Source organism: Rana temporaria, chromosome 3 (genome assembly GCF_905171775.1).
Source record: "Rana temporaria chromosome 3, aRanTem1.1, whole genome shotgun sequence".
NCBI lineage: Eukaryota > Metazoa > Chordata > Amphibia > Anura > Ranidae > Rana > Rana temporaria.
This window is the reverse complement of record NC_053491.1, coordinates 394,054,420-394,080,053: the sequence shown is the minus strand read 5'-3', so window position 1 is coordinate 394,080,053 and position 25,634 is coordinate 394,054,420. Positions and strand designations below refer to the sequence as shown.

General features: G+C 45.0%; 1 protein-coding gene across 1 annotated transcript in view; it reads right to left on the bottom strand.

The window, feature by feature from the left end:
* Window positions 1-24,210, bottom strand: part of TTLL12 (tubulin tyrosine ligase like 12) — a 36,060-nt gene extending 11,850 nt beyond the window's left edge. Inside the window, exons 1-6 of the mRNA XM_040345827.1 lie at window positions 24,034-24,210; window positions 18,762-18,937; window positions 16,417-16,615; window positions 13,363-13,522; window positions 3,670-3,803; window positions 2,276-2,352 (exon numbers count right to left, since the gene is read on the bottom strand). Of these exons, the coding sequence (XP_040201761.1) occupies window positions 2,276-2,352; window positions 3,670-3,803; window positions 13,363-13,522; window positions 16,417-16,615; window positions 18,762-18,937; window positions 24,034-24,165 (878 nt within the window). The 5' untranslated portion in view covers window positions 24,166-24,210. The remainder of the gene's footprint in view (window positions 1-2,275; window positions 2,353-3,669; window positions 3,804-13,362; window positions 13,523-16,416; window positions 16,616-18,761; window positions 18,938-24,033) is intronic.
* Between the last annotated feature and the right edge of the window lie 1,424 nt (window positions 24,211-25,634).

Sequence of the window (25,634 nt, the reverse complement as noted above, 5' to 3'; positions counted from 1 at the left end):
CGTATCTATGCGCCTGATTCTTAGAATCAGTTACGCATAGATTTGGCCAAGATACGAGCGACGTAAGTCTCCTACGCCGTCGTATCTTGGGTGCATATTTACGCTGGCCGCAAGGGGCGCTTCCGTAGATTTACGCGTTGAATATGTAAATTAGGTAGATACGCCGATTCACAAACGTATTTGCGCCCGCTACGCCGTTAGGCTTACGTCCGGCGTAAAGTTACCCCTGCAAGTCGTACGTGAATGGGGCTGTGCGTAGGTTACGTTCACCTCACAGGCAATGGGCCTGGCGTATCTCAAGGAGTAAATTCGACGTGATACGGAGCATGCGCGCCCATGCGCCGTTCGTTAGGCGTGTGATTTACGTGGGGTCACGATTGATTTACATACAACACGCCCACCTTTTCCACATTTGAATTACGCGGGCTTACGCCGGCCCATTTACGCTGCGCCGCAACTTACGGAGCAAGTGCTTTGTGAATACTGCACTTGCCCGTCTAAGTTGCGGAGGCGTATCGTAAATAGGATACGCTACGCCCGCTCAAAGATACGCCAGGATACGGGAATCTGGCCCATAATCTCCTGCGGTTTTAATTTTTTGTGCTATAACCAGAAAAAGCGACAATTTAAAAATAATATTTATTTATATATATATATATATATATATATATATATATATATATATATATATATATATATATATATATATATATATTTTTTTTTTTTTTTTACTTTAATAAATATCCCCATAAAATATATAAAAAACAAACAAACTTTTTCCTCGGTTTAGGGCAATATGTATTATTCTACATATTTTTTGATTAAAAAAAAAAAAAAAAAAGTGTGTATTGATTGGTTTGCACAAAAGTTATTATGTCTACAAAATTAGGGATAACTTTATGGCATTTTTATTATTATTTTTTTTTTTAGTAATGGCGGCAATCTGTGATTTTTTATCGTACATCGGACACTTGACACTATTTTGGGACCATTGTCCTTTCTACAGCGATCAGTGCTATAAAAATACACCGATTACTGACGTATATATTACGTGAGGCAGTCAGCAAGTGGTTAAATGATTACAGCTTTATATCTTCCTAAAGTTCAGCAATAAAGTTAAAAATCCACCTTTTCGCCCTCCAAAATGTACAATTAGCTCAAACTTTTATAATTTTTTCCCCCCTTGTCCGAACATGCATGGACAGATCGATTGATCGTTTTGAAGTTATTTGGGTGGACCATAAAGTGGACCTAATACTAGGCAGCATTATCCTTTAACCACTTGTCAACCGCCCGCCGACAAAAGACGGCGGGAGGAAGACTCTGTTATCCTGGGTAGACGTCATTTGATGTTGCGCCTTTAAAAACCACTAGGGGGCGAGCGCACGGCGCGTCACCGAGGACCCGGTGTGCGTGCCCAGGCACCCACGATTGCTCAGTAAATGAGCAGGAAAGTGGATCTGTGTGTGTAAACACACAGATCCACGTCCTGTCAGGGAGAGGGGACCGATGGTGTGTCCCTTGTATATAGGGACAACCATCGGTCACCTCCCCCAGTCACAAAAATGTGTCCGCCGCAATATCGCAGTCACGATAATAAAAAAAAAAAAAAAAAAACACCATTACTAGTAAAAAAAAATAATAAATAAAAATGCTATCAATCTATCCCCTATTTTGTAAATGCTATAACTTTTACGAAAACCAATCAATATATGCTTATTGCGATTTTTTTTTTTACCAAAATTTTTGTAAGAGAATACTTATCAGCCTAAACTGAGGAAAATGTAAAAAATAAATAAAAAAAAGGGATATTTATTATAGCTAAAAATAAAAAAGTGTTTTTATAAAAACTTGTCCCTATTCTTTTGTTTATAGCCCAAGAAATAAAAACCGCAGAGGTGATCAAATACCACCAAAAGAAAGCTCGATTTGTGGGTACAGTGTTGCATGACCGCGCAATTGTCATTCAAAGTTTGACAGCGCTGAAAGCTGAAAATTGGTCTGGGCAGGAAGGGGGTGAAAGTGCCCTGTAGGCAAGTGGTTAAAGAAAGTTAATAAAGCTGTCTGTTAAAGATCTAGCTTTCTGTAGGCATGTGGGCTCCTGCCAGGTGGCCACCATATTGGAGAAGGCACAAACCATCACTGGGCAGCTCCTCCTACTCCAGGGTGCCACACCAGAGGACCCCATCGACTTAATACAGTATTTGCCTATCAAGCACCTGCTATGGTTCTATGAGGGTTAGCACTGCAAGAACCTACGTGAGCCATTACATACTTGAAGATTTTACTCTTGTCATGAAGTGGAGGCTCCACGGGGTGAGGCAGGGTCTCTTTATTCTCCGCAAAAATAGACTAAAATAGAACAGATATAAAATGATTTAGCATATTCTAATTAAACAGTAACTGAACCATACAAAAATGTTAAGCTATTGTACATACAAACACAACAATAAAGGGGACTTGGAAGAAAGCAGGGGCTGCCACTGATGACTTGGTTTGGCAAGTAGGCAATGACCGCTCCCCTATCACTAGGAAGATCCTCTTAAATGTTTGTAAACTCTAAAGCAAGCATGTCCAAAGTCCAGCCCGCGTTCCGGATGGCCCCCCTGGTCATTTTGACATGTATATATCTTTTGTGGTCCCCAACGAATCCCAGAGCACCGGGGGCCACAAAAGATGCACCTGCTGGCTGACTTGAAGGGGACAGGGAGGGGGGCGGGACGAGTGTCGTACAGGAATATTTCCTGTTTACACCGCGACCTCTGTAAAAGGAAGTCCTGTATCCTGCGCTGCCATTGGACGATTGTTCTGTCCATCATAGGAGGCGAGACTTTCTATTAAAGAGGCCGCCAAAAAAACAGTTGTTTCTTCTGTATGTCTGTCGGTGCTAGTCCCACCCCCGCTCTGTCTCCTCCAAGGATGCAGATGTGCATGAATCAGGCTGCACTGATGGCAATGGTGAGTCTGCATTCATGGCAACGGGGGTGCTGCATTCATGGCAACGGGGGTGCTGCATTCATGGCAACGGGGGTGCTGCATTCATGGCAACGGGGGTGCTGCATTCATGGCAACGGGGGTGCTGCATTCATGGCCACTGACCCTTATACAGTTCTTTATTTAAAATGTAAGATTTTTTTCCTGAATCTTCCCTCTTAAAGTGAAGGTGCGTGTTACACGCCAATAAATACGGTATATCCAAATAACATTCCTTTACCCACACACAGCCACAAATGCAAGAGAATTCTTGTTGGGCAGTGTATTAGAGCTCGGATGAACACACTTAGACCAAATTGTAATGGTTCACAGAATGTCAGGCAAAATGGGCGGCCCTCACACATGTTCACTTCATCATATCTGACCCTCTTTGAAAAAAGTTTGGACACCCCTGCTCTAAAGCTATTTTTTTAAAGTATGTTTGTCATCATGTCTCACTGCATACAGTTTCCCGAACCAAAATCATTTCTTGTGAATCTGTTAAAGTGCCTTAGCTAGAAATTGTGCCAATTGTAAAGCAGCGGCTTAGTGTTGTCAGCCTGTAAAAGAAAGTACTGTTATTGGCAGGATCTCCGGATAAGAAACTCTTTAAATTAGGGTTACAAGACACAATTTGTTTATAAAACTGTATCCAGAGGGATATGGTGCCAGAAAGCAGAAGTAGTACAAGCTCACCTGATAATGAGTGTCTGCTGGCTCTGGTGTTTTGCAGTCAACGTGTGAAAGAGCCACAGGTTGCCATGGCAAGAGCAGACAGTTCCGTATTAAGGGATCCGACTCTCCGTAAGCGTAGTCACGGGAAACTTCCTCTGTATTAAAAGAAATTAATAGAAGTTTTGTATTTTTTCTTTCCCCCCCCCCCCCCATATTATATTCAGGAATACAAATATAAAAATATATATTAGTCCTTGCGATTCAAACAACTTGGTAGGTGATCCAAAACATGCCAAGGTGTCCTCTCCTTGGGTAGTAAGCGCTCACCTTAGAGTGTGCGCCTTTCATGTCTCACATCACGCATAAAAAAAAAAAAAAAAAATTATATATAAATTTTTTTTTTTTTTTTAATGCGTGATGTGAGACATGAAAGTCGCACGCTCTATGGTGAGCGCTTACTTCCCAAGGGGAGGACACCTTGGCATGTTTTGGATCACCTACCAAGTTGTTTGAATCGCAAGGACTATTTAGCGTGGTCATTTATGACGCAGGTGAACACCTATATATGCACATGAGCACTTTGTTTATGATATATTCACAGATTTACGATTATTGGACTTTTTTTTATGAATTTATATGATGAATTTTACTCAGTCATGCACATGAGCACTTTGTATTCTGCATTTGAATAAATCACATCATTTTTCAATTTGTCACATCACACATTGATCATATATATATATATCCTACATTTTGTATTGGATGCATGCACTTCGGTATCCAGACTGATTAGGTGTGCATTACACATTCTCTAGCGCAGCATATATATTTTAGTTTATATTTGCACGATTTGTGAGACGTGTTTAACGCTAGCAGCTATTCTTAATACAGTTCACTAAGCATCTGGTGAGTGGAGGCTCGCAGGATCCTTCTCGATTTTAATAAATATAAAACTACAACCTTTTCTTCCCCCCCAACTATAATACAGTAAAACCTTGGATTAGGAGTATAATTTGTTCCAGGAATTTCCCCATAAAAAATTATGGAAACTCAGATGAGTCCTTCCACAACCATTTATTCATAAGGCCTTCAGTTTATAGTCCATATAAAAAGATTATAGCAATGTTAGCAGGTTGTGTAACCATAAAATGTCCCATCCACAAATGGCAGCCTCCACAAGGGGATTAGAAGCAAAATCCAGAAGGAGCTACTGAGTATAAAAGAGAAGAGAGGTGACTGAGTGTAGCAATATGGTTACATTTAATGAAGGTACAACATTTAGCAACTCACATGGTTCATGATTAAAAGCGGCACAACTAAATATGGAGGCATCCGGGGTAAAGCTGTCTACATAGACCATCCCCCGCACCACCGGCTCTTACCGCTGTCAGTCTGCAATTGTGTCCGGGGAAACTACCCTGCAAAAGAGCGATCTGAAAGCAAGACTTGAACCACTTGTGGAAGGGATGACATCAATAGCGCTGGGGAGAATGGTCTATGTGGACAGCTTTGTCTGTATACTTAGATGTGCCCGTTTTAATCATCAGCGAGTTGCTAAATGTAGTACCTTTATTAACCACTTCAATACCAGGCACTTAACCCCCTTCCTGCCCAAGCCAGTTTTCATCGCTGTCGCTGTTTAAATGACAATTACCTGCTTCCCTGTACCCAAAACAGAATTATTTTAATTTTGTTCCCACAAATAGAGCTTTCTTTTGGTGGTATTTGATCACCTCTGCGTTTTTTTTTTTTTTTTTGCAAAACAAATCTAAAAAGACCCCCCCCAAAAAAAAAAAAGGTTTTTATTTTGTTTCTGTTATAAAATTTTGTAAAAAAAAAGTTTCCTCCTTTACTGATGGGCACCGATAAGGCGGCACCGACAATGGGCACTCATGGGTGGCACTGGTGGGCACTGAAAGGCTGCACTGCTGGGCACCGATATGCGGCACTGGCAGGCATTGGGGATGGGCACTGATTGGCAGCTGCCTGGTGGTCTAGGGTGGCATACCTGGTGGTCCAGTGTGATGGCCATCTCTGGTGGTCCCGGCAGCATCCTGGGAGGTCCTGGGCAGGCATCAGGAGAGCAGCCGATTGGCTCGCCTTTTCTTGCGTCAGACGCTTTTCTCGTTTACATCGTGATCAGCTGTGATTGGACATGGCTGATCATGTCTTAAAGAGCCCCCCTCAGAGGCTCTTTACCAAGATCGGTGTAGCAGTGTGTCAGACTGCACCACCGATTGCCGCCCAGTTAGGATAACAACCACCGCCCCGCCGTCATTCTGCTATAGGCCGGGCGGGAAGTGGTTAAATGTAACCATATTGTTACACTTAGAGGCGCCTCTCTTCTTTTAAACTCCGTTGTGACAGGACGCTACTTGTATATCAAGTCAAAATTCTTAAAAACATTTTGCTTGTCTTGCAAAACACTCTCAAACCAAGGCTTTAATGTACATAAAAAATGTCTGTCATCCACTGTCCTGATAGGAATTATGGAGCAATCTCCCCAATAATAACACATACAGCAAAAAAAGAGGCTCCGCTTCTTCGCTGCTCTAACCGAAACAACGTTTTTTGCTGGAGTTGGGCTTTAAATGTTTGATTGCAAAATTAACACTTTTTTTTTTTCTAATTTTGGATAATGTGTGGAAGATTACAACCAGTCAGGTTTGTTAGAGCGATTTCCCCTCAGTTTCTGTTCTGGGGACAACAGTGTTTCCAATCAGGAAGTGAGATAAAATATGCAGCAGGGACCCAGACATACACATAAATCTGACAGGAGGTCTAGCCTTCCACTACTAATTCTCTATTGCTCTTTAAGGAGTTCCCCTCACCTCCTGTCTGGTAAAACACTGTCACCATGATAAAGTGAAGGGACTCTAACAGAGCCCCAGATATCAGACAGGAGTTTTACGCTTTACCCTAAACTAAGCAGATAGGATTTTTTTGTACGCACTGTAAAAATCCTTTTATTGGATATCATAACATGGGGGAAGACTAGCTGGGCATTGTAGTCCACCTACCCCTAGACTACTAGTTCAGCTACACCGAGAATTGAAGTGTGAGACTTTACTTCTGCTGGAAGACAGACTGACAATTGTGTCATAGCATCCAGCAAAAGAGAAAGAAGGTAGAAATTTAGTTTGAATTTTTTGCAAACGATTCGGATACATTCTTGCAAAAGTGAAAATGATTGTGCAACAAGTAAAAGCATTTTGAAAAATGGTCTGGTTGAGCCACCTAGTGGAAGGTGGTGGAAAGACAATCTGGTGCACCCTTGTGGGGACCATTCAGAATGACTTCTGAAGGAAGCAGTGACAGATTCTCACTCAACCACCTTAAAGCGGGGGTTCACCCTGTTAAAAAAAAAAAAAAAAAAATGTTTTTTTTTATTATTCCATTACTTTCGGCATCGTAGCGCGAGCTACGGTATGCCGGTCCTAAATTTTTAATCCCCGTACTCACTGTGCTATCGTTGATTGAAGAATCCGGGGAATGGGCGTTCCTATGGTGAGAGAAGGTGATTGACGGCCGGCCCTGGCACGTCACGCTTCTCCGGAAATAGCCGAAATAGGCTTGGCTATTCACGGCGCCTGCGCATAGCCTGTGCGCAGGCGCTGTGAATAGCCGAGACCTACTCCGGCTGTCTTCGGGGAGCGTGACGTGCCAGAGCCGGCCGTCAATCATCCTCCCTCTCCATAGGCACGCCCATTCCCCGCGGGAGTCGGATTCTTCAATCAACAATAGCACAGTGAGTACGGGGATTAAAAATTTAAGACCGGCATACCGTAGCTCGCGCTACGATGCCGAAAGTAATGGAATAATGAGGTGAAGGAGGGTGAACTACCGCTTTAAGATGAACTGGAGCTAAGCAGAGGGACAGAAAATTATGCAAATTGAGGTTGAGTGAGTAACTTACTGTATTGGCGTATAACTTATTGGCGTATAACACTCACTTTTCTTACCCTGAAAATAGAGGGTAAACTGTGCCTGCGTGTTTTCTGAAACTTCCCTCTTAAAGTTAGGGTGAGTGTTATACGCCGATAAATACGGTATATAGCGCTGCAAATGCGAACTAAAATCACCTCAAGGCGCTTATTTCCATCCAGTGTCATCCTGATCCTTCAGAAGAGGTGGGTCTTAGATTTTTTCCTGAAGGCCAATGATTTTCCTCTATGCCGATGTTTGTGTGTAGAGCCTTCCATAGCCGAGGCCCTTGGACTGCAAATCTTCGTTCTCCCTTCGATTTGTAGCAGGACTTGGAGATGTGGAGGTTTTGGTTGGTTGATCAGAGAATGCGATTGGAGGTGTAGTGTTTTATTTTCTTTTGCGGCCCCGGGAGGAAGAGGGGTGAAGAATGGACACTTCCTGCAACAGGGGACAGCAGTGAAATTGCAGGCTTCGGTTTCAGGTAAGTGACACATAATGGGCTATTATGTGATGCAGGGAAATAAAGAGGAAGTAAAACCCATCAGGGTTTACTTCCTCTTTAAAAAACTGAACTGACTGAAAGCTGAACTTACTGAAAATAGGAGAGTTTTTACAAACAAAAGTATTGAGGAGCGTTTCCTTGTGTGCACTCGTGGGTAAGACAGAGGGTCTTGAATATGATCCGATCCCTTACGGTTAGCCAATGAAGGGTCCTCAGGGAAGGGGTGATGGATTCTCAGGGTTTTTTCCCCATTACCAGTCTGGCTGCCGTGTTCTGGACGACTTGTAGGCGCAAAATCTCGTATTTGGGTAGTCCCATGTAGAGGGAGTTTGTGTAGTGGAGACGGGAATTGACGATCGTTCCAACTACTACTGCAATGTCCTCTTCTGGGATGAAGGGGATGAGTCTACGCAGCAGTCGAACGAGATGGTGAGTTCCGCTCACTACTGATCCTATTTGTGCATCCATCGACATCTCAGAGTCAAAGATGACTCAGAGACTTTTGGCTTTGGTGCTCGAGGTAATGGCCTGTCCAAGGATGGTGGATGGTGTCCACGAAGTCTTAGCTTTTGTCTTTTGGTTTGCGTGAAGGAGAAGTTGTTCTGTTTTGGATCCATTGAGTTTGAGGGAGCTCTCAGTCATCCAATCATCGATCAACGTGAGGCATTTTTCTAGACCGTGATATTGGTCTTTTTTTCTGGTGATGCGAAAGTAGAGTTGTGTGTCATCAGGGTATGAGTGGTAGCACAGGTCCTGTTTGCTGATAATTTTGAGGAGTGGGCGGAGGTAGATATTGAAGAGCAAGGGTGACAGGGGTGATCCTTGAGGGACTCCACAAGAAATTGCGTGAGTTTCAGAGGTGAAGGCTCCTAGTTTTACGGTCTGGGAATGATTTTCTAGGAAGGATGTGAACCAAGGTAGATCTGCGTCTGACTCCTGCTACTTCTTTCAGGCGAATGAGTAGAGTTTTGTGGTCGACAGTGTTAAATGATGCACGGAGATCCAGCAGCACCAGGAGACGTGATTCTCCGTCATCTGCTGCTTCGAGGGATTCATCCCATATTTTCAGAAGTGCTGTTTCTGTGCCCAGGCCTGGGCGGAAGCCTGATTGTAGTGGGTCCAGAAGTTTGTGGGTGTCCAAATGGAGTTGTAGCTGTTGCAATACTGCTTTCTCCATGATCTTGGAGAACGTGTTAAGACTTGTTACCGGTCTGCGGTAGTTTGGGTCTTTGGGGGTCGAGGTTGGGTTTCTTTAGGAGGGGCTTGATTATGCCTTGCTTGAGGGAGGTTAAAAGCAGAAACCTTATGTAGCAAGGAAAGTCTGGGCCTTACCACCACCTTGTCCAAGACCAGAAAGGGTTCTTTACAGGACAAAGATGTCAGCTCGGGGGCTGGTGGAACCCAGAATCCATTGGAGAGGTTGGGAAACCCTTGCTTCAGCTCCCGATGCATCTCCTATGTCCAAGTCACCCTGTGTCTATTAGTGACCAAGAAAATAATGGACATTAAGAATGTGACTTTGATTACTTAAAAACAGACCCGCAATATTTAGCCACAATATCTCCTAGGAAATATACAAAGACTATTCCTGGATTGTTTAATTCTGAACTATACATGTTGTTAATTGAAAGAGCTGGTCACCCTGGCCTCTAGAGCTGGACAGTCTGTTACTAGGGACTCCTGCAATAATAGTCTGTTGCCTACTAGGCAGGGGGGGGGGGGGGCATACCTTTCAAGTGTATAAAAAGGCTGTATATTGTCCAATAAATGATTCCATGTTCCTACAAGCTAGTGTCAGCTAATGTTGTACGTTTGGCTGGAATATCTGAAAGCGGGAGTTCACCCAAAAAAAATGTTTTAACATTACATTCAGCCAAGTTGTCAGAATGACAAATCGGCTGTTTTTTTTTATTTCCGTACATACCGTATTTTCACCGCCGCTTCCGGGTATGTAATGTGCGGGACTGGGCGTTCCTAATTGATCGATATCCTTCCGAACGGCGCGTCACGATTTGCAGAAAGAAGCCGGACTGCGAGTCGGCTCTATACGGCGCCTGCGCACCGACGTTCGGCTTCTTTCGGCAACTCGTGACGCACTGGTCGGAAGGATGTCAATCAATTAGGAACGCCCAGGCCCGCACATTACATACCCGGAAGTGGCGGTGAAAATACGGTATGTACGGCAATGAAATAAAAAAAAAAACAGCCGATTGTAATTCTGACAACTCGGCTGAATGTAATGTTAAAAATAATTTTTTGGGTTGAACCCCCGCTTGAAGGTCCAGGCTGGAGGAAGCAGTGTACTGATGGAAAAACTCAAGTGGCGTCACAGACTTTACAAGAAGTAGACTTCCTGGCTTTAAACATTGGTGGAATAACCAATTGAGAAATACCCCTGTCTCTCGGAGACTAGGCTTCAAACAGCCATGCCATGGAACTCAGCAACTATGAAGCAGGATGGTAAATCAGCCCATGAGCTAGAAGATCTGGACTATCTGGAAAAGCCCACAGAGTGTCTGAAGTCTTATCATATCACCCCGGTCTAATTTAAAGCTATGAGGACCACTGGAGTGCCCTTCATCTTGAGCCTGTAAAGCAGACTTGAAAGAAGATTCAAGGGAGGAATAGTATAGATCAGGATATAACGATCCCACAGAGAAAGAGCATCCACTGATTCTATAGAGGATCCCTGTACCTGGAGACAAACCAATCAATTTTTTTAAACCCGGAGATGCACATCCGGCATTCCCCACCTGTGGCACAGGCTGTGGAACAACTCTGAGTGTAGGGTCCACTCCTGACAACATTTATCTCATGACAACAGAATGTTGTGTTGTATGGGGTCTGGAGTTAAACTGGGCAAATGGGACTGCCTCGACAAAGGCTACCATCAGACCTAGGACTCATGTAAATGCAGTGTAAAATGACTTCCAGCCTGAAGAGTGCAAGTCTGAGATCCGTGTCAAACTTCTCCAGGGGGTAAAAAATACAGCTTAGTTGTTGTTGTGGCTAAACCCAACGTAGATACTCCAAGTGATGAGTGTTTCAGCACTGATTTCAGATCCATCCAAATCTCTAGAACATCTGGACTGTTCCTTCAGCAGGGAGTCATCTAGGTACTCCACAACAGGAGGGCTAGCACTGCTGTCAGCAACTTGGTGAAAACCCGAGGTGCAGGAGACAGGCTGAATGGCAGGGCCACAAACTGAAAAGGCAGGGGATCCACAGAAAAACATACAAAATGTAGGTACACATCCTTGATTTCCGTACAAGCCAGAAAGTCTCCTTGATGGATAAAGGCTTTGACAGACTAGGTGGATTCTAAGCAAACCTTTTTATCTGGACTAAAGATATTCGGCACTTTCAAATCCAAGATGGTTTTTAGAGCTGTGATCAGTTTAAAGTAAAACCTCTGAAAAAACTATTCTGCCACAGGAACTGGGATACTAATATCCTGATTCAAAAGATCACCTAGAGCTACCTGGAGATCTGCTAATCTGTGTGGTGACACAGGAAGGTTGAAAGGGATGAACTGAGGAAGGGGATGGGAGTGAAACTCTAGGATGTAGTCCCTAAAAAAAACACCTACACCCAAACATCCGACATGCAAGCTGTCCAAGTGTCAGCAAAGGCTAAAATAAAGTTTAATACAAGTCTCGTAAGCTCTTTAAAAAGGGAGTAAACATTTTATCAGGGTGTTTCCAATATTTGTAGAGGAAGATTTGGAACAAAGGATGGAACAGAAGTGTGTTGGTGGTCTTAGAAGCTCTAATTTGGGCCCCAAGGTCAAGCTGAGGAGAAAGCCCCATACACACGGTAGGACTTTTTGACAACAAACTTCAAAATGAGCAAGTTTTAAAAAAGAATCCTACCGGGTGTACGCTCCATCGGAACAAACTTTTTCGGTTTTCATCAGACAAAAGTTCGCTCTGCAAACGGACCAATTTTTCGGCAACAAAAGTCCTACGGTGCAAAGTCCTATCATCTGTACGAAATCCATCGGACTTTTGTCCAAAGTACAAATACGCATGCCCAAAACCAATGTTAAAATCAACCAACAATAGCAGAAGTTGACCAAAGGGTTGCGGAAAAAAGCAGAAAAAACATGTGATGTTGTGAAAGTTTGCAGAAAAGTCCTGCCGTGTGTATGCTATGGGTGTGCCCGGCCAACTCCCTTCGAAAAAAAATCCCAAAATTTGTTTAAAGTCCGATTGTGTGTACGAGGCTTAAAGAATTTTTTTTTTTTTTAAAACAACAAACATGTTATACTTACCTCCACTGTGCAGCTCGTTTTGCACAGAGTGGCCCCGATCCACGTCTTCTGGGGTCCCTCAGCGGCTGTCTCTGGTCCTCCCGTAAGAACGCCACACATTCATGCGAGCAAGCTCGCATGGTGTGGAGTCCTTGCGGGCGCGATCCCGTGATACAGCGAGCGGCTATAGCCACTCACTGTTTCACACGGTCCCGCCCCCCTGGCGCACCGCGTCATTGGATGCAATTGACAGCAGCGCCAGCCAATGGCTGCGCTGCTTTCAATCCATCTGCTCTAGCCAATCAATGGCCAGGCTGAGCGGCGAAGAGGATGTCAGGGCAGAGCGCAGGACTTTCGAGAGGCCAGGTAAGTATAACAGGGGGCCAGGTAAGTATAATCCCTTTAAGCCACACCAGATGGCTGCAATTGCAGAGACCAGCTATGACAGTGATGTAGAGAACCCATGACTGAAGAGAAAGAGAAATGTACCAACAAAAAAATATAAGGACAGATACCACTTAAAATAAATAAGTGATATCAGTTTGCAACACTGCAACCACAACAGTGGTGTTACATGTTGCACCCTAAATATGTGCGCTAGAGGTGGAGTTAGCCTTTTATTCTAACAGCACAAATCAAAAAAGGAATCCATCTTCCAAAAACAAAAAATGAGGCATGCTGGTAGGAGTGGTCTGGGGGTGGGCTGGCCTATAGTTCTTTTGTTTGTCAGTGTCCAATTCTCCCATAGGCAGCAGTAAAAATTCAAGGTTTAACATTCCCTGTGTCCCTCACGGAAGAGAACATTTTGGCTGTGCATTCACTATAAAATTAAAATGACCTAAAACCATCAACTTTCACCTTTGAGAAAATGCATATAGTTTGGGCATGGAGATCCTAAAAATTTAGAGGGTACACAGGCATATGAAGCCTTAATGGTCTATGTCAGAGGTAACACCTGATCTTCTCAAAACATCTCACATTTTTGCCAACGACCTGCACTTAGCATAGGAATGGTGGGCTTATGTGCACATACCTCCATTGCTGATATCTCGGAGGGGCCACAGTACGGTGTAAGCCAACTGCTGGGGGGTGTAGTAGAAAGGCGCCGTCACAAATGATGGTTCGTCCGAATGCTGAATTCTAGACCCAAACTCGTCCATGATGTACCAGACTGGAACTTTCTCTTCTGCAGACTGAAGATTGAATAGATGAATGCAATTAAAAAAAAAAAAAAAAAAAAAAAAACAATCCACAATGCTGAGCACAATAAATGAAAGCTATTTATTTTAGGTAAAGTAAAATTATTAAAAAAAAAAGAAAATGTTTTCGTTTTGTATCCTTATATTTTGGATCCTATTTATTTTTTTGCTTCGTGTCCTGTTGGGGAGATTTCCCTTCACTTGCTGTCCCAGAAACATAAAAGGAAATAACAAATAAAAAAACTGGGAAAATTATTGACTCAAGCATAAAGCCTAAAAGGTGGGAAATGCAGCAGCTAATGTAAGTGGAAAAGAGGATCAACAATGCCCATTTGCAGCCTCACTGTGCCTTTGATCTCCCGCTGTGTCATGCAACTGCAGTCGGCGGCCGTCCACTGTAACAAAGCCCCGCCTCCTCCTCGTTCGTGATAGACGGAACACCGATTCAGTTTCCCAGAATTGTTATCAGTGTTCAGTGTTGTCCATCACGGACGAGGAGGCGGCGGGGCTTTGTTACAGTGGACGGTCGCCAAATAGTTAAGACTGACAGCGGGAGACCCTCACTCGAGTATAAGCATAAAAAAAAATTGTGCCGAAAAAGTCGGCTTATACTTGAGTAAATACGGTAACTAAAGGTGGTTGTAAAGTCAGTGAGCACATTTACTGGCTTCCCCTCTGTAACAAGCTATACATCACAGGGTTTGTTTGTTGTTGAATTTTTTTTTTTCATTATGAAGCTAAATACCTTATTTCACAGTGCCACTGTGTTGTCACATGACCTCCCGCCCGTCACATGACCTCCCGCCACTCTCCTTCCCCGATCTAAGGATTACAGCAAAAAGGGGTGAGATGTGAGCCAGGAGGTCACGTGACTGCACAGCGGAGCTGTGAATTTTTTTTTTTTTTATAATTATGAAAAAAATGCCTTAACAAACAGTGTAATGTATAGCTTGTTATAAGAGGGGATGTCAGTAACTGTCCTCACTAACTTTACAGCCACACAACATAGCAGCAAGAAGGGAGGGATGGGGAGATCAGCTCACACACTAGGAACTTTTTTTATGGTTACAACCACTTTAAGTAAAACCCTTATAGTGAAACCTTGTGTGCTGCCAATTCTTTTGTTTAGTACCGTGCAACCGCACTTAGCGCACCTCTGGATTTTACCTTGTGTGTTGTGGCCACGTCCTATCAGCATGGCTTCTGGGTTCTAACAGCAGTGTTGGCTGCAACCACAGTGGCCTTTCTCCCTGTCATGGCTACAACCACTGCCATCAGCCTCCTCCCTCTTCCTGGCTCATTTGAACTTGGCACAGCTTCAGACTTTGAGATGTACTGCCATCTATCCTGTTTTTTTTTTTTGTCTGCTGCCTGCCTCATCTCTGGATTTATCCTGGTTATTCATGTCTTCTGCTGTCTGCCCTGATCTCTGGTTTGTGTCCTGGTTATCTATTCCACTACACTTTTACACACAGTTCACTCATTTACTCCAGACTTACTTCCTGGTGTCTTCCTTAAAGTGGTTCTAAAGGCTGAAGTTTTTTTTTTTACCTTTATGCATTCTATGCATGAAGAAAAAAAAACACACACACCCCTTCAGTGTGCAGCTCCCCCTCAGTCCAATCTCGATCCAGCAACGTGCACGAGAGCAGCTGTTCTCCCAGGTCTCTCGCTCCTCATTAACTGTGATGCAGCAGCAGGAGCCATTGGCTTCTGCTGCTGTCAATCACAGCTAGTGAAAAGGGAGCAGTGCTGAGTTTTTGCTGTTTTTTGGACACAGAGTGGGGCTCAGGAGTGAGCATGCACTCGGGGGGGGGGGGGGTGGGCTGGGGGAGCGGCAGGAGCATCAGCGGGAGAACCGAGAAGAGGAGGATTGCGGTTTCTGTGTGCAAAACCATTGCACAGAGCAGGCAAGTATAATAGGTTTTTACAAAGCCTTTAATTTGTGTTAGTCTGTGGTGCATAGAGCAGGGTGAAGCCAGGGTCCACGACCTGGGGTCGGCACACAGCTAAATCCAAAACCTTGTGGGGGGGTCCATGGTGAATACTGGCTGGCTCTTAGACTCTGCTCCCTCAGAACTCCTGTGTCATCTGAGCTCACATGAGACCATTCCCATACTTTAGAGAGTTCTGATCCAACTTTCCAGGTCTTATCTATTCCAATGTGATCCTAGTTTAACTCCTAGAACTTAACTTCTCCAGTACAATCCAGCGTGGTTCCTAACTCGTTCCGTAGTGCTTAACACCTCACTGAAAGTCTGCTCCTTATGCACACAGCATCTCCCTGGCTATTCCATAGGGTAGCTGGTGGGCTCACATTGGCACCGTTGACATACCATTTCCCGAGTACCTTTTTGGCATGAAAAATGTATGTTCAGTGCGGATTGGGACTTTATAGCAATAAAATGCTATTTTATTCCCCACTTGATCTTACAGAAAAAAAAGTTAGAGCTTTACATACTCTATAAACTGGATGAAAACGCCTAAATCGTAGATTGACGATTGTGATAGATGCTGCGAAAGCACTTGGGTTTTCACACTGGGGCTGCAGAAGAGGCTCTATTTATAGCGCAAAAACGCCTGTAAAACGCCTCAGTGTGAAAGGGGTCTTATCCTTCATACATGCTACTGGACATGTATACTGCAACACTGAATCCACTCTCCTGACTTGCTTACACATAGTAGGCTACCTTTGTAAAATCAAAATAAAAAAAATCTTGGCTGAATCTTGGCTAGGTCTCCAAGATAATTATCTACAGTGTATGGGGGACAGGTACACTTCAGTCAAGGTGCAAGCAATGTAATGGGAACAAAACGTAATGAACCCAAATCCAAGCCATTCTTTCTTCAGAGACATAAGGGACACAAAAGACTAGGGTGTCTCTTACCCCTTGTGAAAGCTGATATGTCTGGTTATACTTCCACATCTCTGTAAGGACCTCTTCCACCACCCCTTCATCTGGGACCTCTCCATGGAACTCCATCCCCATCAGGTTGGCCATACGGTGCAGAAGGCCAGGAACCTCCATTAGTTGTCGGCGAGCATGCTCTACGCGGTAGGTCCATGCATGGTCAATGAGGAAAATGCTGAAATGTCATAAACATATTAGAACCAAAACACAGCAGCAGGGGATATTCCAAATCCAAAAGGGTAGCTCAATAAAAAGACTAACATCTATAAAACAATGCATTTTTTTGAATGTGTAATCCCTATAAAAGCATTAAAACAAAAAAGTCTGTATAAGCCCGATAAGTCGAAAAAAGCCAGTTGTAGGACTAGCAAAATAGGATGCTAAACTGCATGGCAATCCCTCATAGAACACATTGACAGAAAAGCTTGATGACTTTATTCTCCTTTTCTCAGTCTATAAGTGAAGCTGTGGAACAGATTCCTAATGATACAAAGGTGGTGCTATATTTAAAAAACAGACATTGTTGCTGTTTACTGTGAGATGTCAGGAATTTATGCAGATCTGTAAAAATACAGAAAGGCCCCTTTCAGACGTGCGGACCGTATGTCCGCATTTTCATCCATCCGTTGCAGGGAAAACGGGACATACATAGGTCCCTATGTGATTGCGGGTGTCAGCGGATGACCATCCGTTGACACCTCTAATCACCCGCCTTCGCAAAGCTCCGCAAAATCGGACGGAAGAAAATCCTATTTTTCGTTCGTCTGGTGGATCGGATGAACACGGACATGCGGTCCGTGTTCATCCGATCCCCCATAGGGGAGAGCGGAGGAAAGACAGGGCGGTCCCTGCACAGGGTTCGGGGACCGCCCTGTTAGCAGACCGCTCAGCAGAGATTTTACATAGGATCCCCGCTGAGCAAAGCAGACACACGGAGGCGGATCATTACTGATGCGCCCGTGTGAAAGGGCCCTAAGGGTACTTTGAATTAACCACTTAACCCCCGGGCCTGTTTTTCAGACTCAGTGTTTACAAGTTTAAAAAAGTTTTTTTTTTTTCTAGAAAATTACTTAGAACCTCCAAACATTATATATTGGTTTTTTTCCTAACACCCTAGAGAATAAAATGGGGGTCATTGCAATACTTTTTTTCACACTGTATTTGCGCAGCGGTCTTACAAACGTACTTTTTTGGGAAAAAATTCAGTTTTTTTAATTAAAAAATAAGACAACAGTAAAGATAGCCAATTTTTTTTTCATATTGTTAAAGATAGTGTTACGCCGAGTAAATTGATATCCAACATGTCATGCTTCAAAATTGCGCCTGCTCGTGGAATGGCGTCAAACTTTTACCCTTAAAAATCTCCATAGGCGCCATTTAAAAAATTCTATAGATTGCATCTTTTGAGTTACAGAGGAGGTCTAGGGCTAGAATTATTGCTCTCGCTCAACGATTGCGGCGATACCTCACTTGTGTGGTTTGAACACCGTTTTCATATGCGGGCGATACTCACGTATGCGTTGGCTTCTGCGCATGAGCTTGTCGGGACGGGGCGCTTTTAAAAAAACAATTTTTTTGTTTTCTTATTTTATTTTACTTGATTTTATTTTTACACCGTTTTTAAAAAAATAAAAAAAATGGGTCACTTTTATTCCTATTACAAGGAATGTAAACATCCCTTGTAATAGGGTCCTCTTAAATATGAGATCTGGGGTCAAAAAGACGTCAGATCTCATATTTAGACTAAAAGAAAAAAAATTTCAAAAAATTTCAAAAAATAAAATAAAATGTGCCTTTAAGACGTATGGGCGGAAGTGACGTTTTGACTTCGCTTTCGCCCTGCTATGGTATGGAGACGGGTGGGGACCATCTTGCCCTCACTCGTATCCATGCCACAGAGCGAGAAGGACCCGATTGCCTCCACCGCTACCGAAGGCTCCTGTAAGTGGCGGAGGGAGCGGGAAAGTGGCGGGAGGGGGGCCCCTCTCCCGCCGCCGATAACGGTGATCTTGCAGTGAATCCGCTGTGGAGACCACCATTATCATTTACAGGACCGCCGCCTGAAGAGATGGATATCTCGGTTGTGGCAGCAGCTGCTGCCGCCGTTACCGAGATATCCCTCTTCAAAAAGAGGACGTATATAGCGAAAGAAAGTGTGCGCAAGAGCGAGAAAGAGAGAGCGCAAGAGCGAGAAAGAGAGAGCGCAAGAGCGAGAAAGAGAGAGCGCAAGAGCGAGAAAGAGAGAGCGCAAGAGCGAGAAAGAGAGAGCGCAAGAGCGAGAAAGAGAGAGCGCAAGAGCGAGAAAGAGATCACTATATAACCTGTTGGGATCTGACGCTTGTAGCCCATTCTCATTGGTGACGATTACTTTGTAGGTTGCTTCATTGCCTGGGTTAGGCTTCTTTTTTTGTTCTCTCTCGATTTCTATTGTGTCCTCGTCCTCTTCCTCCATTTCTTCCACCTGCATTATACCGAACCACTCCCCAGCATCAAAGATCTAAAAGACAAACAGAAATGGTGAAGGTCCACTAACCACTGCAGCCATTGGTCAGAAATGAGATGCCTTGGGAGATTCTGAGTGGACAACAGACAGGTTCAGGTACTGCCATGTTGGAGCCGTGGCAAGCACTATGCAAAGACTGACTTTAAAGATTTTAAAGGGCTCCTGAGGACAATTGGGTGTTGGGAAATGGCTGAAAATGTAACAACATACACTGGTCTTCCCTGTAGTACTCTTTACATTGTTTCTTTTATTTATTTTTTCTTCAGTATGAGTCACTTTACAAAACCAAAAGGGAACAGGTGATGCATAAGTATTCTGATTTCCAAGCTGGAACTTAGCAGGCAAACCTGTGCCAAGGGTGAGGGCTTGTGCAACATGCCAGGGCATGGCTGTAAGCTTACAGAAAACATACCCGGGGTGATGGAAGTTTACTAGTCTTATTTCCATAGGGAGTTCACTATGTGACATAAAACATGCCCAACCTCCAAATCCACACACCCTGTACGGTATGGAAGTTGGCCAAATGCCTCTATTGAAAGAAAACCTGTTGCTCTTCCCTCCTGCAAAGGATATTTGCTTGGCTGTAATAAATGCATTTAGCTTTTGAGTTACAAATTCTCCTTCAATTGCTGCATGCTTGTTTCAACTGTCCGGTGGCGCAGAAATGCGACCGTGCAATAGGTTGTGGCCTGCAAATGCGACTGTGCAATAGGTTGTGGCCCGGAAATGCGACTGTGCAATAGGTTGTGGCCCGGAAATGCGACTGTGCAATAGGTTGTGGCCCGGAAACGCCACTGTGCAATAGGTTGTGGCCCGTAAATGCGACTGTGTAATAAGTTGTGGCCCAGAAATGTGACTGTGCAATAAGCTGTGGCCCGGAAATGGGACTGTGTAATAAGTTGTGGCCCGTAAATGCGACTGTGTATTAAGTTGTGGTCCGGAAATGCGACTGTGTATTAAGTTGTGGCCCGTAAATGCGACTGTGTAATAAGTTGTGGCCCGGAAATGGGACTGTGTAATAAGTTGTGGCCCGGAAATGCGACTGTGTAATAAGTTGTGGTCCGGAAATGCGACTGTGTAATAAGTTGTGGCCCGGAAATGCGACTGTGCAATAAGTTGTGGTCCGGAAATGCGACTGTGTAATAAGTTGTGGTCCGGACATGCGACTGTGCAATAAGTTGTGGCCCGGAAATGCGACTGTGTAATAAGTTGTGGCCGGGAAATGCGACTGTGTAATAAGTTGTGGCCCAGAAATGCGACTGTGTAATAAGTTGTGGCCCAGAAATGTGACTGTGTAATAAGTTGTGGTCCGGAAATGCGACTGTGCAATAAATGTGGATGTGACTCACTGGTCACCTTTTCTTTTCTAGGAGACAAAACCCTTCATCGTTACTGCAAGCCCTATCTGCAGCACCTGCATATAAAAGGCCAAAAGCCTGCTAAGGCTGGGTTCACACTACGGTTTTCCCGTCCGTCAGCCGCATACGATTTCAGTATTGAAAACGTACGGGCCCGGATGGGAAAACGTAGAGATAGACAATGCATTGCAAATCGTATGCACTCGGATGCATCCGGGTGCGTACGATTTGCTGGCAAAACGTTTTTTAAACGTACGCAAAACCGTGTTCAACCACGGTTTTGCGGTCGTTTTTAAAACAGTATGGCAACCGCATACGTTTTCCTTTAACATTAATGTTAATGGAAAACGCACATATGTGCGGTGCCATACGTTCCCGTCCGTTTCAGCCGCATACGTTTTTTCATATAAATCGTATGCGGCTGACGGACGGGAAAACCGTAGTGTGAACCCAGCCTTACAAAGAATTATGCTCTGGCGAGGACTGAAAAATATTTCAGGATGTAATTATTATTCAGAACGAGTGAGAAAAGTCTGGAATCGAATGTGAAAAAGAAGTCCCCAATTTTCAGCCAGCAATTCAAGGACTCGATCGATCTGCATTTTAAAGGACACAGTCTATTGCTCCTGAGTAACTATGACATCATTCTGGCATGAGGCACAAACTTTCTTATGTCACCAACTCCTAGGGAAATTAGTCTAAAAATGATTGCTCTGTGAGGGGTGACTACTTGCATGGCATTCCACTGACCAGCTCCATCATTCAACCAATCTGGCTATGGACTGGACACCTTCAATGTTTAGAGCTCATTCACGACATGATGTTGTAATACTGCGCACTTTGCCACAATGTATGTTAAAGCGCAATTCCACCAAGTTTTTTTTTTTTTTTTAAATGCTGCAAAATACCTGAAGTGCCTGTTGCTAGGCAGATCGTCCTAATCTGCCACTTCCTGATCCGCGGTCTGTCTTCTTTCTTCTGTTCCTCGGCTGCCTTCTGTGGAATGGTGGAGCGGTGTGTGTCTTCTGGGACCTTGTGTGTGTCCCAGGAGACATCATCCATTCACGTCGCCCGGCTCGCGCATGCGCAGTAGGGAATCGGGCGGTGAAGCCGCAAAGCTTCACTTCCTGACTCCCTCACCGAGGATGGCGGCGGGGCAGCCGAGACCCGAGCGATTGCTCGGCTTCGGCTGCCGTCATCGAGGGAACCCTGGAATGCCATTAAAGTTCATATGGGTGTAAAGGCAGGCGTCCCAATACTTTTGGTAATATAGTGTATGTGTGCCCATAAAGCATTAAAGCGGGAGTTCACCCAAAAAATAATTTTTTTAACATTACATTCAGCCGAGTTGTCAGAATGACAATCGGCAGTTTATTTTTTATTTTATCCCTGTACATACCGTATTTTCACCGCCGCTTCCGGGCATGTCTTCTGCGGGACTGGGCGTTCCTAATTGATTGACAGGCTTCCGACCGGCGCATACAGCGCGTCACCGAAAGAAGCCGAACGTCGGTGCGCAGGCGCCGTATAGAGCCGACTCACAGTCCGGCTTCTTTCGGCAACTCGTGATGCGCTGTATGCGACGGTCGGAAGCCTGTCCATCAATTAGGAACGCCCAGTCCCGCAGAAGACATACCCGGAAGCGGCGGTGAAAATACGGTATGTACGGGGATAAAATAAAAAAAAACAGCTGATTGTCATTCTGACAACTCGGCTGAATGTAATGTTAAAAAAATTTTTTGGGGTGAACCCCCGCTTTAAGCAGGTGTGCCGACATGCATTTTAACCACTTCCTGCCCGGCCTATAGCAGAATGACAGCCGGGAAGTGGTTCAGTTATCCTGGCTGGGCGTCATATGACGTCCAGCAGGATAAGCCGTGATCGTGCACCCGCAGCGATCGGTGGTGTGTCACTCCGACACACCACATCTCCAAGTGGTAAAGAGCCTCTGATGGAGGCTCTTTACCACGTGATCAGCTGTGACCAATCACAGCGTGAACCAGGAGGTGCCGGTAATCCGCTTTCCTGGGTTCTAGCTGACAGGAATAGCCGATCGGCGGCTCTACTGTCAGAGAGGGGGTAATGTCAGTTCCCATGAGTAATGCCTGTTAGTACCTCTTCATCAGTGTCACCCAATTGTGCCCAGTGTCACCCATCTTTTTAGTGGGACTTCTTGTCCCACTTCCTCCTCCCGCCCTAGGCAGCCCCTCCCTGCCAGCGATCTTCTGGGAGACAACTCAGGTCCCAGAAGATCGGCTGGCCAATAAGAGAGTGCAGCGCAACTCGCACATGCGCAGTGTGCGCCCAGCCGTGAAGCCGTAATGACCGGGTGCCCACAGTTATGATGACAACGCCAATGAGAGGAGGAGCGAGCTTTCGGGCGGCCGTATCGCTCTACCGTGGGGCAGGTAAGTGTCGGTTTGATAAAAGTCAGCAGCCATGCTTTTAGTACCTGCTGACTTTTAATAAACTAAAACACGGGTGGAGCTCCGCTTTAAGACCTCAGGCAGAATGCTCATTAAAAATGCTGCTTTTAGAGGCACCTGGCATTTTTTTGTTTTGCCTCTAAACGCCCCTCCCCCTTAGCCTGTGCCCATGCACATATAGGGGTTTAGAAGCAGGGGGAAAAAAAAATTGCTAGACTCGTATAGATGCAGGATAACGCTAGAAGTGTCAAGCACTTGAGCGTTCATTTTAATCGCCGGAATGAATTATTTGGGGTAATGACATGACCGGCCAATCACCTGACACGCCTAAAACGCGCCACATGTTTTTTTTTCTGCCAAAACGCTGCTGCCAGGAAGAAAGGCATTCAGGAGAGATGGGCAGACGCCCTGTGTGTGTGAGACCTCCAACTATATAGCAATCACAGTAAATGAAGCACTGAATTCCTCCAGTACAGCGGGGGAGGGGATATTGTACTGCATATAGTGATTATGTATTGTGTGTGACCCCCTATGGAAGGATCTGACGTTTTCCTTTATTTGGTCTGGGATCTGCATTGTTCACGGTGCTGGAAAATTGGTGTAGTGCTGAAGGTTTACGGTGTTCCAAGTTTGTATTTTTATATGTAAAAAAACTTTAATAAAAGTAATAAAGAAAAAAAAATAAAAAGTATGAAATACCAGAGTGACCCCAGAGCTAGCAGATGATCTGCTGTAAGCACTGCAGCCACACATACAGGCTGATCACTTATCCATGGCGATTGTACAATCCTGCCACTATCAGAGCAATCCGATCACAACATTGTACAATCACACAATCTGTCAGCCTCCTCTCTGATCTCACACTTTGTTCTGATTGGTGGATCGTAGCTACAAGATGACATTGCACCCAATCCTAAATTGGCCATACACGATACAATCAAGATTTGCATGCTTCTTTAGATCTACCATCCACTACATAGTAGAAGCCCCACCTGATCTGATAAATAACTGAGTGCAATCATTAAAGAATAACTAAAAGCTATTTTTTGGACAAAGTGGAGAGGAATTAGAACCCCGGTCGGGTCTTTATTGCTGCCTGTGTCCCCATTAGGGAGATTGAGACTCTATCATTATTCAAAGTCAAAGAAAATCCCAAATCTGCCCATAGTTCTACTTTGTACAGGAGGAGATCGTACGATCAGACTGCATGGCAGTGCCATCTACTGACAGTCCATATCGCTGCCCTCTTCCTGCCAGCAGCAACTTCTCCAGCCGTGCCCCCGTTCAGTGCCCAGCACCCCCGTACCTCCCCCTCCAGCTTGCGGTACAGGCTCTTCCAATACTTAGGCGGCACCCCGGAGGAGCTGAGAGCGGCCTGGTGCAGAACCACGAACTGCGAAAATCCCTCATCCTGCTGATCGGAACCCGGCTCGGCCATGCTGCCCGGACTGCGGATCTGAGCATGCGAGGGGGCAGGGGGCGGGAGGGGGAGTGTCTGTGCGTAACTCCGCCCAGTACACTCAACGCAGGCCTTCCTAGTTCTGCCCCGCCCATTTTATTTATACTGCCCCGCTTGTAACGCTCCCACTGCCCTACTATGCCCCGCCCACAAGAAGCACACTGCCCTGTTATGCTCCGCCTGCATTTACGGTGCCCTGCCCCCGTTTTCTATATACACTCTGCCCTGCCGAGTGCCCACTGCACGGACATTTTCTACCCGCCCACAGCACGTCACGTTTATATCATTGCTATATAGAGTCAGAACAGCTGGCGTGTTACTGTGCTTCCCTGTCCGCTCCATTCTCGGCTCTGAGCATTTCCTTACTGGACACCCTGAGGGCAGATCTATCGTTTCTCTATCAGTTCCGGGTGTGTGTGATACAGAGATACAGAGCGTCCAATTTTCTAGGCTGGAATCTGTGCAGAGCTGTGTTTACCGACATGTCTTATCCCTGATGTATGCACCTCCTTGCACTGTATACTGACACTTCCTGTCTGCACTGTATACTGACACCTCCCTCCCTGCACTGTATACTGACACTTCCTCCCTGCACTGTATACTGACACCTCCCTCCTTGCACTGTATACTGACACTTCCTCCCTGCACTGTATACTGACACTTCCTCCCTGCACTGTATACTGACACCTCCCTCCTTGCACTGTATACTGACACTTCCTGTCTACACTGTATACTGACACTTCCTGTCTACACTGTATACTGACACTTCCTCCTTGCACTGTATACTGACACTTCCTGTCTACACTGTATACTGACACTTCCTGTCTACACTGTATACTGACACTTCCTCCTTGCACTGTATACTGACACTTCCTGTCTACACTGTATACTGACACTTCCTCCCTGCACTGTATACTGACACTTCCTGTCTACACTGTATACTGACACTTCCTGTCTACACTGTATACTGACACTTCCTGTCTCCACTGTATACTGACATCTACTCCCTGCACTGTATACTGACATCTACTCCCTGCACTGTATACTGACACTTCCTGTCTACACTGTATACTGACACCTCCCTGTCTGCACTGTATACTGGCACTTCCTGTCTGCACTGTATACTGACACCTCCCTGTCTGCACTGTATACTGACACTTCCTCCCTGCACTATATACTGACACTTCCTGTCTGCACTGTATACTGACACTTCTTGTATGCACTGTATACTGACACTTCCTGTCTGCACTGTATACTGACACCTCCCTGTCTGAACTGTATACTGACACTTCCTGTCTGCACTGTATACTGACACCTCCCCCCCTGCACTGTATACTGACACCTCCCCCCCCTGCACTATATACTGACACCTCCCTCCCTGCACTATATACTGACACCTCCCTCCCTGCACTATATACGGACACCTCCTCCCTGCACTGTATACTGAC